At 41.7% G+C, this 15,022-nt stretch overlaps 1 protein-coding gene across 1 annotated transcript in view; it reads right to left on the reverse strand.

The window, feature by feature from the left end:
- LOC117469849 (RING finger protein 150-like) overlaps positions 1-13,853 on the reverse strand; it is a 14,460-nt gene extending 607 nt beyond the window's left edge. The window contains 6 exon segments of the mRNA XM_034114306.1: positions 15-126; positions 128-253; positions 785-881; positions 977-1,131; positions 3,080-3,330; positions 12,639-13,853. Coding sequence (XP_033970197.1) covers positions 15-126; positions 128-253; positions 785-881; positions 977-1,131; positions 3,080-3,330; positions 12,639-13,092 — 1,195 coding nt within the window. The 5' untranslated portion in view covers positions 13,093-13,853.
- Between the last annotated feature and the right edge of the window lie 1,169 nt (positions 13,854-15,022).

Genomic DNA, 15,022 nt, shown 5'->3' on the forward strand with positions numbered 1-15,022 from the left:
GAGAGAGTGTGTACCTGTGAGTGTGTCAGTAGTCATGGTAACAGGGCTGTCTCTCAGAGGGTCCTGGTAGTCCTGAGGCAGTCCCACCCTCCTGACCCCGGGGTCCAGCAGCACGGAGGAGCCCCCCCCCCTCACTGAGGGTCCCGTCGCTCGACCCCCCCGACACCACGGCCTCCAGAGCCAGCGCCCCCCCGACCCCCCCCACGGTCAGGTCGTAGTCCAGAGGGAGGTCTTCCAGACAGTCTGCGTTCAGCTGGAGAGAGAGGGGGCAGTTTAGAGATCAGTTTTAATTAACGTTTTTCAACAAGATGGCACGAAAAGAATCCCGAAAACAAAGAAATCTGGAGAAAAGATTCGTGAAAAAGCAGGAAAGACAGGAAATAACAATAAAGTAGAAAGAAAAGAACAGATAAAATATGAAAACACTCTTTAGAACCAGTTCATCAACAAAAGAGGCTTAGCAGCCAATCAGAACACAGCATCCAGAGAGAAGAGCCAATGGGATGCCAGGAGGGGCGGGACCAAGAGAAAACAACGTATCAGAGGTCATTACTGGCTGTGACACAAGAAATATATATTTTTGTATTGATTTAAATGACCTATATTAACTATCAAACCCTAATGCAAAAAGAAAATACATGATATGGTGATTCACGATGTTTGAAACACATTTTCTTGACCTTACTTAATGCAGATTCCTGAGTAAAAGCAGGTTGTAAAACTACTTTTGTGCTATTGTACTGCAGAAGTTGGCACTCTTAACGATGTTATATCAGAGACTCACAGCGATGCCGAGGGCTTTGAGGATGTTCATCTTGCACATGGGGCAGGTCCGGTGGTCCAGCAGCCAGGGGTCCACGCAGCTCTTATGGAACAGGTGTCTGCAGACAAACACAGCTTTAACTACTGAATCACACACTCTCTAAACCCCCTGTATATATAACCACCTCTCTCTCTCTCTCTCTGTGTGTGTTACCTGCAGGGCAGAATTCGCACCACGTCGTTGGGCTTGTATCCCTCGATGCACACGGCACAGTTATCAAAGTCTCCCTCCGTCTCCTGGTCTCCTTTCCTGATGGTTCGGACCTGGAGCTTACTGATCGCCTTCTTCGCCGCATCGCCCAGGCGCCTCTGAGCGGAAGAAGAGGGAGAGAGAAAGATTTAGACTCAGGGGGAGGAAGAGGGAGAGATTTAGACTCAGGGGGAGAAAGAGGGAGAGATTTAGACTCAGGGGGAGAAAGAGGGAGAGATTTAGACTCAGGGGGAGAAAGAGGGAGAGATTTAGACTCAGGGGGAAAAAGAGGGAGCGATTTAGACTCAGGGGGAGAAAGAGGGAGAGATTTAGGCCCCGCTCACACGGGACCGTTTGCGTTTATGCACAGTATGCGTATTCAAAAAAGTCTTCCGTTCACATGCATTAGTTTCATTTAACGTGTCTGTTCAAACGAGACCGCTGGAAACGCTGTAGTACATATGCCGGGACTGTAAGTGGCGCTGTAACTTCCGCCACAAAATACACCAAAAGCCGCGAAGAAGGGCAGCCCAGCAGCCCCCGCAGCAATGTTGCCATGGCTACCCTTCTGTTTATGCCCCGCGGTGTATTTAGCAACATGTAGTTCATGTAATTCTCCATGTCCACTTGTTGCTGATGGTTGTGGTAGAGGAGCTGTAGATTTTTGCACTAATATCTGTAGCATGGTCAGTAGCAGTAGCACTAGCAGTAGCTACTGACAGGAGGAAGTGTGTGTGGCGATTGCTGGTATTCAGCGGGATATAGTCATTTCCTCAGCATATGGATAAATGCAACGGGGAAGTTAACTGAAAGAAACCGAATCTGTGGATATTGCATCGACCGACGTCTCCGTGGAGAGGACGGCTCAGAAAAGAGAGATATTCTCTACAAACACCGGGTGAGATCCTCCTTTGTCAATATAATGGATCAATGCATGAAATCCGACTCTGTTTATTTTGTTTAAGGAGTATATTGGGCGTTAACTATTCTGGTTTGCCTTTTATAATATTATTTCATTCAAGAACCCCTTGTGCGTTTAATTAACACAGCTATTTTTGATAGTTGCTACAGCAGTGAGCAGGAGAGGTGGGGAGAGGCGGGGCTATCGCTATTTTTTCAGGAAATATTCGTATAGAGGTGATTACACGGACTCGTTTGACCCCCCAGAGCGTTTCGTTTGCAAATCTATCCACCTTGGGACCCGTTATCGTTTGTGGGGTCAGTTTCTATCGGCCTCGTGTAAATAATAGGGCTATACGCACGCGAAACTATGCAGATACAAGCAGTTTTCTCCTCGTGTAAACGGCGCCTTAGACTCAAGCAGGGAGGAAAACACGACGCTCCAAGTGGAAGCTCAACCCAGATCAGTGAAGAGTCGCTAGGCGGTAAAAGCTAACCCCAGATTTCATTTCTTTTTGGAACGTTGTTTGTTTTCTAACATCTTTTAGACCAAACGTGGAGCTTATATTGGAACTGCATGCTAAAGACGCTAGCACGGCTAACTAGCCTGATAACCACAACACTAAATATCAACCTTTAGCTCCAGTTCATCAATAATGCACTTCAGAGTTAAAGCTTAAATGTACGGTGTGCGTGTGTGTGTGTGTGTGTGTGCGTATGTGTGTGTGTGTGTGTGTGTGTGTGTGTGTGTGTCTCTCTGTCTCGGTGTGTGTGTGTGTGTGTGTGTGTGTGTGTGTGTCTCTCTGTCTCAGTGTGTGTGTCTCAGTGTGTGTTTCAGTGTGTGTGTGTGTGGCCTAGCATTACTATGTGGGGACCTAAATCTGTTTACACAGTCACGTGTGGGGACTCGCCTCCCTTATGGGGACAAAATGGAGGTCCCCATAAGGGGAATCATTAATTTTAGGGTGAAGACTTGGTTAGGTTAAGGGTAAGGGTTAGGCATGTGTTGGTTATGGTTAAGGTTAGGATAAGTCTCCAGGAAATGCATGTAAGTCAATGTAATGTCCCCTGAAGTGATGTATACAGGGTATGTATGTATGTGTGTGTGTGTCTCTGTGTGAGTGTGAGTGTGAGTGTGAGTGTGTGTGTGTGTGTGTGTGTGTGTACCTGGTTGCGGTCCCGTGCGTTGGCGTATCTGAACCTCTGGATGTAGTAGAAGACGAGCCAGGCTAAGGAGATGATCATCAGCACGATGAAGGAGATGGAGACGAACACCACCGAGGTTCGGCTCACGTACTTCTGCAGGTTCCTGGTGCCGATGGTGATCGTCATGGTTACCGTCACGTTGCGCTCTAGCAGCGCCGCGACCTCCCGACCTTTAGGCTCCGGGATCATGATGGCCAGGAGATCACCTGTACCTGAGAGGAGAGTGGGGGGGGGGGGGGGGGGGGGGGCGGGGGGTCACTGTAAGGTAAATGTGGTCAAACAACTATACACTTCAAATCTGTCTTTGTTTTTCTTTCTGCAAAAGACGCTGATATCAAATGTGATGAGAGATGACACAGATATTTGTATATTGTGTTATTTAAATCCTAGTTTGAGGGAAACAACCCCATGAGACCCTAATGTAAAGTAAACATAATGTCTGCATCAGAAACATGTCTCTTTAAACGCCGTCAGGTTGGTTTCTACAGGTCCTACAGCCCTGCTTCCTGTTCGTTCATCCGACCAATGAAAAGCTCTGATTAACACCCAGGAGGAACAGAGGGCTAAAAATAATCCGACAGGCAGGATGACGTGGCCTCATCCACCCAGCATCCATCTTTGGTATGAAGAAACACTCCAGATTATATAAGAGGAGGAGGAGGAGGAGGAGGATGATGATGAGGATTACTACATCGAGGTATTACATCTACTACACTGAGCGAGGGTTTCAAACGAGCCGCAGGAAGTTACAAAAGGAGAAGTCTTTGGGTCCTATTTTGAGTGTGTGTGAGTGTGTGTGTGTGTGTGTGTGTGTGTGTGTGTGTGTGTGTGTGTGTGTCTCAATGACATTTGTGAGCCAAAGCACAACAAGTCTATCCAATTCTGTAACTCGAGGTCATGCTTGTGAGGAATGGAAAACAGGCTCTCACATAACCGTTCAAATACTGCAGAGCGTGTTTACTGGCACAGTGACACATAACTGCAGATATGGAGGTCAAAGGTGAATATATATGTCTAATATTTACCGTGAGAAGACGAGTTATCTGTCGTTTCAAAGCCACCAAACTCCATTGACAAAAACACCAGTTGTTTCATGGTAGATAAAAAAAAAAGTATCAACATATAAATTACACTTTTAATTTGAAAACAACGGTTATGTTCTGCAAAATGTGTGTTTTTATCAGTGCAGTCTGGTTTAGGAGTGTGTGTGTGTGTGTGTGTGTGTGTGTGTGTCGAGCCACTGGTTGCATAAATTCCCCCCCCGAGGCCAGTGCTGAACTCACATCGACCCCAACAATACACAGAGCGACAACATTGATTATTCTCCGACTAAAATACACTGAGGGATCAATGTCTCTCTGCAACACACAGGACTCTTTAAAGTAGAGACACTACATACTGATATACACCTGAACATCAGCAGGAGAGGACTCTTTAAAGTAGAGACACTACATACTGATATACACCTGAACATCAGCAGGAGAGGACTCTTTAAAGTAGAGACACTACATATTGATATACACCTGAACATCAGCAGGAGAGGACTCTTTAAAGTACAGACACTACATATTGATATACACCTGAACATCAGCAGGAGAGGACTCTTTAAAGTACAGACACTACATACTGATATACACCTGAACATCAGCAGGAGAGGACTCTTTAAAGTAGAGACACTACATACTGATATACACCTGAACATCAGCAGGAGAGGACTCTTTAAAGTAGAGACACTACATACTGATATACACCTGAACATCAGCAGGAGAGGACTCTTTAAAGTAGACACTACATACTGATATACACCTGAACATCAGCAGGAGAGGACTCTTTAAAGTAGAGACACTACATACTGATATACACCTGAACATCAGCAGGAGAGGACTCTTTAAAGTACAGACACTACATACTGATATACACCTGAGCATCAGCAGGAGAGGACTCTTTAAAGTACAGACACTACATACTGATATACACCTGAACATCAGCAGGAGAGGACTCTTTAAAGTACAGACACTACATATTGATATACACCTGAACATCAGCAGGAGAGGACTCTTTAAAGTACAGACACTACATACTGATATACACCTGAACATCAGCAGGAGAGGACTCTTTAAAGTAGAGACACTACATACTGATATACACCTGAACATCAGCAGGAGAGGACTCTTTAAAGTAGACACTACATACTGATATACACCTGAACATCAGCAGGAGAGGACTCTTTAAAGTAGAGACACTACATACTGATATACACCTGAACATCAGCAGGAGAGGACTCTTTAAAGTACAGACACTACATACTGATATACACCTGAACATCAGCAGGAGAGGACTCTTTAAAGTAGAGACACTACATACTGATATACACCTGAACATCAGCAGGAGAGGACTCTTTAAAGTACAGACACTACATACTGATATACACCTGAACATCAGCAGGAGAGGACTCTTTAAAGTACAGACACTACATATTGATATACACCTGAACATCAGCAGGAGAGGACTCTTTAAAGTAGAGACACTACATACTGATATACACCTGAACATCAGCAGGAGAGGACTCTTTAAAGTAGAGACACTACATACTGATATACACCTGAACATCAGCAAGAGAGGACTCTTTAAAGCAGAGACACTACATACTGATATACACCTGAACATCAGCAGGAGAGGACTCTTTAAAGTAGAGACACTACATACTGATATACACCTGAACATCAGCAGGAGAGGACTCTTTAAAGTAGAGACACTACATACTGATATACACCTGAACATCAGCAGGAGAGGACTCTTTAAAGTAGAGACACTACATACTGATATACACCTGAACATCAGCAGGAGAGGACTCTTTAAAGTAGACACTACATACTGATATACACCTGAACATCAGCAGGAGAGGACTCTTTAAAGTACAGACACTACATACTGATATACACCTGAACATCAGCAGGAGAGGACTCTTTAAAGTACAGACACTACATACTGATATACACCTGAACATCAGCAGGAGAGGACTCTTTAAAGTAGAGACACTACATACTGATATACACCTGAACATCAGCAGGAGAGGACTCTTTAAAGTAGAGACACTACATACTGATATACACCTGAACATCAGCAGGAGAGGACTCTTTAAAGTACAGACACTACATATTGATATACACCTGAACATCAGCAGGAGAGTACTCTTTAAAGTAGAGACACTACATACTGATATACACCTGAACATCAGCAGGAGAGGACTCTTTAAAGTAGAGACACTACATATTGATATACACCTGAACATCAGCAGGAGACGACTCTTTAAAGTACAGACACTACATATTGATATACACCTGAACATCAGCAGGAGAGGACTCTTTAAAGTAGAGACACTACATACTGATATACACCTGAACATCAGCAGGAGAGGACTCTTTAAAGTAGACACTACATACTGATATACACCTGAACATCAGCAGGAGAGGACTCTTTAAAGTAGAGACACTACATACTGATATACACCTGAACATCAGCAGGAGAGGACTCTTTAAAGTACAGACACTACATACTGATATACACCTGAACATCAGCAGGAGAGGACTCTTTAAAGTAGAGACACTACATACTGATATACACCTGAACATCAGCAGGAGAGGACTCTTTAAAGTACAGACACTACATACTGATATACACCTGAACATCAGCAGGAGAGGACTCTTTAAAGTACAGACACTACATATTGATATACACCTGAACATCAGCAGGAGAGGACTCTTTAAAGTAGAGACACTACATACTGATATACACCTGAACATCAGCAGGAGAGGACTCTTTAAAGTAGAGACACTACATACTGATATACACCTGAACATCAGCAAGAGAGGACTCTTTAAAGCAGAGACACTACATACTGATATACACCTGAACATCAGCAGGAGAGGACTCTTTAAAGTAGAGACACTACATACTGATATACACCTGAACATCAGCAGGAGAGGACTCTTTAAAGTAGAGACACTACATACTGATATACACCTGAACATCAGCAGGAGAGGACTCTTTAAAGTAGAGACACTACATACTGATATACACCTGAACATTAGCAGGAGAGGACTCTTTAAAGTAGATACTGTTATGGCAATTATGGTATTAAAGCTTAAAGCTCACATGTCATGCTTTTCCGGTTATTACCCGTCCCCTTGTGTTATGAAGGTTTTTATGCATGTAAACGGTGTGCAGAGTCAAAACCCTCAAAGTACACCCTGTAGGGAGTAAAACTCGAACCCTCCCCAAAACGCCTCGTTGGAGATACGTCATTGTCCATTTGATTCTTCCATTTCGTTCCGGGTACGGCATGATGTCATGCCGTACCCGGAACGAAATGGACCAATCCGTGGAGCCGTTACGTTACGTCCGCGGAGCCGTTACGTTAAGCCCCCGCTGATTGGTCCAAATTGACCAATCCACGGACTTCCTCACACACACTCAGTGCAGAAAGCAGGCAGCTCAGCTGATTTCTCCTCCCTGGCTGCAGGCTGATAACAGACAGTTGGGATCGCGGCGAAATTCTCTCTGCAGACCCATTCTCTCTGCAGACCCATTCTCTCTGCAGACCCATTCTCTCTGCAGACCCATTCTCACAGCGTTTATCAACCTTTTTCTTACTCAATATCAAGCCACACTTATTGTTTTTACTTCGGCTGTGAGTTTGTGTGTGCTCAGGATGAGTTTGGCTGTGTTTCGCTATGTATCCTAAACAAGGAAACAACACCTCCACGGAGCTCAGCGCGATTCACAACGTCCCGACCAATCAGAGCCCACTGTGCTCACAGGGAGGGTGGGGGCTGGAGCTATTGGAGCTACAACGAGCCGTTAAAGGCAGAGAGTGAAATTCAGTGAATACACGTAGTTTACAGAGATGCTGTTTGAGAAACCAATGTGAGTTTGGAAAAATGCACAATATAAATCTATTCTAGTAGACCTCAACAATGGAATTATGATCAGTGGAAATGGCCATGACATGGGCCCTTTAATACAGTGTAATCCTAATGAAATGTAAACTACTGCATCCGGAGAATGTCAGGTAAATGGATGTGTGATAACGTGACACTACAGGAAGGACAGGGACAAAGGAAGACATTTGCTCTAGGGGGGTAGCTGCGACACCCAACTGTTCTTTGTAGGTCTTGAGTTTTGCCTACTGCCATAGGGCGACCACCTGGGCCAACATGTTGGTGTGTTGTCATGTAAATAATCGTTGCCGTTTCCCTTTAAGAGTGGCTGTAACAGAACAGGACACACTCTTTGGCGGAGGTGTCTGCTTGCAAACATAAAACCAAGATCTCAAAATACTTTATATAGATATTGTGTTTCTTTGGATATTTGCCTAACTCATCTTTTACTCTAAGACAGCAGCTGATTTTAAGTTGCTACGACAATACACTACATACTGATATACACCTGAACATCAGCAGGAGAGGACTCTTTAAAGTAGAGACACTACAGTACATACTGATATAGACCTGAACATCAGCAGGAGAGGACTCTTTAAAGTAGAGACACTACAGTACATACTGATATAGACCTGAACATCAGCAGGAGAGGACTCTTTAAAGTAGAGACACTACATACTGATATAGACCTGAACATCAGCAGGAGAGGACTCTTTAAAGTAGAGACACTACACACTGATATACACCTGAACATCAGCAGGAGAGGACTCTTTAAAGTAGAGACACTACATACTGATATACACCTGAACATCAGCAGGAGAGGACTCTTTAAAGTAGAGATACTACATACTGATATACACCTGAACATCAGCAGGAGAGGACTCTTTAAAGTAGAGACACTACATACTGATATACAGCTGAACATCAGCAGGAGAGGACTCTTTAAAGTAGAGACACTACATACTGATATACAGCTGAACATCAGCAGGAGAGGACTCTTTAAAGTAGAGACACTACATACTGATATAGACCTGAACATCAGCAGGAGAGGACTCTTTAAAGTAGAGACACTACACACTGATATACACCTGAACATCAGCAGGAGAGGACTCTTTAAAGTAGAGACACTACATACTGATATACACCTGAACATCAGCAGGAGAGGACTCTTTAAAGTAGAGATACTACATACTGATATACACCTGAACATCAGCAGGAGAGGACTCTTTAAAGTAGAGACACTACATACTGATATACAGCTGAACATCAGCAGGAGAGGACTCTTTAAAGTAGAGACACTACATACTGATATACAGCTGAACATCAGCAGGAGAGGACTCTTTAAAGTAGAGACACTACATACTGATATACACCTGAACATCAGCAGGAGAGGACTCTTTAAAGTAGAGACACTACATACTGATATACACCTGAACATCAGCAGGAGAGGACTCTTTAAAGTAGAGACACTACATACTGATATACACCTGAACATCAGCAGGAGAGGACTCTTTAAAGTAGAGACACTACATACTGATATAGACCTGAACATCAGCAGGAGAGGACTCTTTAAAGTAGAGACACTACACACTGATATACACCTGAACATCAGCAGGAGAGGACTCTTTAAAGTAGAGACACTACATACTGATATACAGCTGAACATCAGCAGGAGAGGACTCTTTAAAGTAGAGACACTACATACTGATATACACCTGAACATCAGCAGGAGAGGACTCTTTAAAGTAGAGACACTACATACTGATATACAGCTGAACATCAGCAGGAGAGGACTCTTTAAAGTAGAGACACTACATACTGATATACAGCTGAACATCAGCAGGAGAGGACTCTTTAAAGTAGAGACACTACATACTGATATACACCTGAACATCAGCAGGAGAGGACTCTTTAAAGTAGAGACACTACATACTGATATACACCTGAACATCAGCAGGAGAGGACTCTTTAAAGTAGAGACACTACATACTGATATACACCTGAACATCAGCAGGAGAGGACTCTTTAAAGTAGACCTCCTGAAGGAGTCTCTGACGGAGAAACAGCTGTGAGTCTCCGGACTAACAGAGCGAATGAAAACTCAAAGTGAAAGATGGAAAACCTCCGCTCTCCCTCGTTATATAACAACACACTTCATCACCATAAAGCTCAGCTCTCTGCACAGAAACCCAACCAGAAGAGTTTTTAAAAGCAGGAAGCTCTGTATTTATTACGTGGATCAAACAGGAGGAATATGCATTATTAATAGAGACTTATAATACCTCTAATATATGAATATATCTGCAGCGCAGGGGGAAAATGCTGCAGCACACACTCACTCTTCTCTACTAAAACTGCCATTAAGGATCAAATAATCAAACAAAAGATGGAGAAAACATTTTAAATCGAATGTATTTTTATTGCATTGTTTCTATTTTATCTATGATTCTTGATTTTTGCATTATTTTTAGTTTCTGATGGTTCGGTGTATACAAAGGTCAGAAAACAGAACATTTCAGTCACGTTTTCACAAAGAAAAGTGTTCTTCATATTGCATCGATAGTCATGCAACTAACAAACCTCAACAGGATCTGAGCAGGAAATGCTGAAAGATAAATATACGATATTTATCTCAAAGGAAATAGATATGCAACCGCTGCAGAGCCGGGTGAGAAGGAGAGAGAAAGTGTTTGCACACTAACAGATCAGAATCAGGTTTATTATCAAGTCGCTTCACACAAAGCATTCAGCTGTATGATGCTGAAGTACACGTGTAAAGTCAAGTGAAACACTTTTTTAGGAGAAAATAAGTCTTTATAATTCAAGGAACTCTAAATGTTTCATGTGTTAACTTTGGAGATAAAAAGATAGTAGTATATCAAGAGCACGGCATTAATACTAAGATAACATATTCTTAATTAAAGAAACATCCTAAAAATGGTAAAAACAAGTCCTTATGTTGCATTTAAAATGTTGAGACAAGTGTTAAACAATAGAGATAACAAACACGACTGGATGAAAACACCTTACTTATTTTAAGTGAAAACCTTAAGTAACCTTTAAATAGGGCTGTGCAATTAATCGTATTTTAATCGCAATTACGATTTTGGCCTGCCACAATTACGAAAACAACATAATCGAAAAAAACAATTATTTTGCTTTGCTTGGTTGTGACAGTGCACTGCAACATATTTGATCTAATTCATTTTGGTCTCATTTATTTGTATTTATCATATTTATATATGTTTAGTAGCTTGTGGAAGTGCGCTCCAAAATATTTGTTATTATTTTGATATTATTTATTTAAATATATCATTTATTTTATTTCTTTTTGTATTGGTTTTTCAGTTGAATTATACGTTCAGGGTAATCAACAGTTAAAAAGATACTGTTCAAATTATTATTTGTATTTGTTTTAAAGTTCAATAAATTGATTTTTTCAAAGTCAATGAATAATCGTATTTAATAATCGTGATATCAATTATTGACCCCAATAATCGTGATTATGATTTTTGCCATAATCGCACAGCCCTACCTTTAAAGATAGAAATGGAGGTCATATATCTATGAGAAAGGTTGTAATACTATGAAAAAAGTTGTATTTTCCATAAAAAAATGTCCTGATACTTTGAGAAAATAAAGTTCTGATAATTAAAGAGAACTATACTAATGATTGGATAAAAAATATCTACATTTTTCTACTAAAATGTGAGCACTTATAGAGATAAACAATAACTCCAGTACCTGATGGTGGTAGAATAATAAACCAGAATAGTTTTTTAGGTAAAAAGTAGTAGCACTATGGGAAAAAATGTTTAAATTCAAGAAATAACACGACTGGATGAAAACACCTTAGTTATGTTAAGTAATAAACCTGCAGAGATAAGAAGTCAGGTCATATATCAAGGAGAAAGGTTGTAATATTATGAAAAAGGTTGTACTTTTTCCCAGTAAAAAATGTTGGGACAAAGTCGAAATATTTGTATAAAAAACATGTTGATTTTTTACGTTTCTTCAACTGCACTCTAATAGAGATACATAATCAAACCAGTGGTGATGGTAAATACACTGAACATATGGGAAGTATTTGCACATAAACAGATCAGAATCAGGTTTACTATCAAGTCAGTTTACACACGGAATCTAGCTGTATGATGCAAAAGTACAAATGTAACTTTTAGGAGAAATCCAAGGGACTCCTTATAGATAAAAAGATAGTAGTATATCAAGAGAAAGGATGTAATACTATGATAAAATATTCTTAATTAATGAACTTAACATCCTAAAAAAGGTGAAAACAAGTCCTAATGCTGCATGTTAAAATGTTGAGACAAGTGGTAAACATTAGAGATTTAAAAAAAAGTAGTAGTAATATATTTAAAAAAAAAAGTTACAATCCAAGAAATAACACACAATACTATGAACAAGTTGTACATTTTCCAGAAAAAAAAGTAAGTAATGTTGATATTTGTCTTCATGCGTTCTTATAGAGATAAACAATAACACCAGTACCTGGATGGGGCATGGTGATGGTGTGAAATAATAATAATAATAATAATTTAAAAAAAATGTAAAAGTACCTGGATGGGGCATGGTGATGGTCTCGTTGGCGTTGATGGAGCCCACGTTGAAGATCACCACCGCGGACGCGTTTTGAGCGGCTGCATGGCGGATCTGGTCCTTATAGGTGCAGTTTCCCCGGGAGATCAGAGCCACCCAGGCGGCCGGACCGGGCACCAGGAAGCGGGTGTTTGGGTCGCAGGCCTGCCGGTCCTGTGGAGCTCCGGGAAGAACCACCACCCCTCTGGCTTCTTTTTTCGGGCTGTGCTCGCCGTAGCGACCGCACTCAGTCTTCTCAGTCCGGAGCTCCGAGGTGGCCGGGTCCACGTAGGTGATGTTTACAAAGGCCGTGTACCACTCCTCTCTTTCGGCCACAGTGAAGTCGAGACACAGCAGGTGGACGAAGCAGAAGGAGAGCAGCCAGGTGGAGAGAGCCAGGCTGCGGCAGGCGGCCACCAGAGAAACCGGGGCCATGGTGCTCTAAACCCGGGGAGAGAGAACCGGTCACTCCACCATCATCTGGGGACAAGAGGGGGTAATCGGAGGGAAGTTAGCCAGGACAACCGCTGATTTGGGGGTCTGGTTTTCACTGTGTTCCCGTGGTGGATTTTTAGTGTTTTTAAGGCTTTCCTTTTCGCCGTTTACAGCTTCAATTGTTCACAGTTTTCAGTCTCTATTTTAACCGTTGGTCCCTATTTTCAGTCTCTATTTTAACCGTTTGTCTGTGTTTTCAGTCTCTATTTTAACCGTTGGTCCCTGTTTTCAGTCTCAATTTTCACCGTTTTTGTCTTGTTTACAGCTTCTATTTTTCACAGTTTTCTGCCTCTGATTCTCACGGTTTTCCCGACTCAATTTGAACCGTTTTCCCGTGTTTTCGAGCACTATTTTCACCCTTTCCCCACCTCTATTTTCTCGTGTTTCCACCTATATTTATCACCTTTTCCCCTTGTTTTCTATCTCTATTTCCCCCCCCTTTTTTCCTTGTTTTCTTTTGTATTCCTCACAGTTCTCCCGTGTTTTCAGCCTCCGCCCGTTAGCCTCCAAACCGAGAACACAAACAGCTCCAATAAAATCCTCAACAGCTTCGGAAAGAAACGACCGTTAAAACAGCTCAACTTCACGGGACCGAAGAGAAACACCGGAGCGTGGATTTACTGTTAATTTAACGGTACAAATAATCAGTTAAATGTTTTTGAATCTGGTCGCATCAACGGAGCTAAACAGCTGCTTTGTTTTGACTGGGCCCGATGTGTGAAGCGAATGCTAACAGAGCATAGCAGTTCCGGTTAGGGTTTTCAAAATAAAAGCTGGAGTGTTATGTACGTTTAGCGTGTACTTGAGTACAAGTAGAAGTACTCAGATCTTGTACACCATTTACCTCTGAACTGTAGTGGAGTAGAAGTACAAAGTAGCACTAAGTTATGATTTAAAGAAAGTTTCCCACTACACAAATTAAAGTCAATCTTTTATTTTGAAGTTCAGCGCTCTTTATTTCCGTTCTGAGTGTATTTGGCGCCTCTAGCGGCCCGGCAGAGGGACTGCAGCTGAACACACAAACAACAGAAACACGCCAGACTGTTTTACCCAAGTAAAAACTGAAATAAAATAGTCGAAAAATACTCCATTAGAAGTCAAAGCATTCAAACGTGTTCTTCAGTAATTTTGATGATAATAAATGCTTAAAAAAATGATAAATAATCAACTATAAGTGTGTTTTTATATCATGTACCAGAACATTTTCAATAAAAATAAAAATGTCAATAAATGATAAACAAAAAATAGTGTCTAATGGCTCTGTGGGTTGCAGGAATTACTTTGTAAAATAGTTGAAATGCTTAAAGGTAGGGTATGCAAGTTTGAGAAACCGGCTCGAGATCGCTAGAATTTGAAAATACACGACCGGAGAAAATCTGCCACTTCCTTATAGAGCCCCTCCTCCAACACACACGAACGCGCACATGACCAATGAGGGCACGAGATAAGTCTGTGCACAGATGGAAGGCTGACAGGCGGGTGGGCCATCCAGTTATTTTAGCCGGGCCGGCTAAAATGATTGGTCGTGCTTTTTACAGTACTACGGCTTCCACAGATGAAATATTTTTATGGATTTTTGGTCAAAGCACTTAAGATATTCATTGCTATCGGGATGTTAAGAGCATTCCATGGAATATAACAAAAAGTGTATCTCGAGCCGGTTTCTCAAATGTACATACCCTACCTTTAACATGTGCACGTTTTAAACTCAACGTGGCTCTCTGCATCTTCATTGTAGTGTAACATCTTGTATTATAATATAAATTGTAGATGTGTTAATCCAGTAAACATCACCCGCCATGTGGTTTAATAAATAAGACAGAAATAAATCAGATTAAATCAAGTATTCATTTAATGCAGAAACATGTTT

This window comes from Trematomus bernacchii, unplaced genomic scaffold (genome assembly GCF_902827165.1).
Source record: "Trematomus bernacchii unplaced genomic scaffold, fTreBer1.1, whole genome shotgun sequence".
Lineage (NCBI taxonomy): Eukaryota > Metazoa > Chordata > Actinopteri > Perciformes > Nototheniidae > Trematomus > Trematomus bernacchii.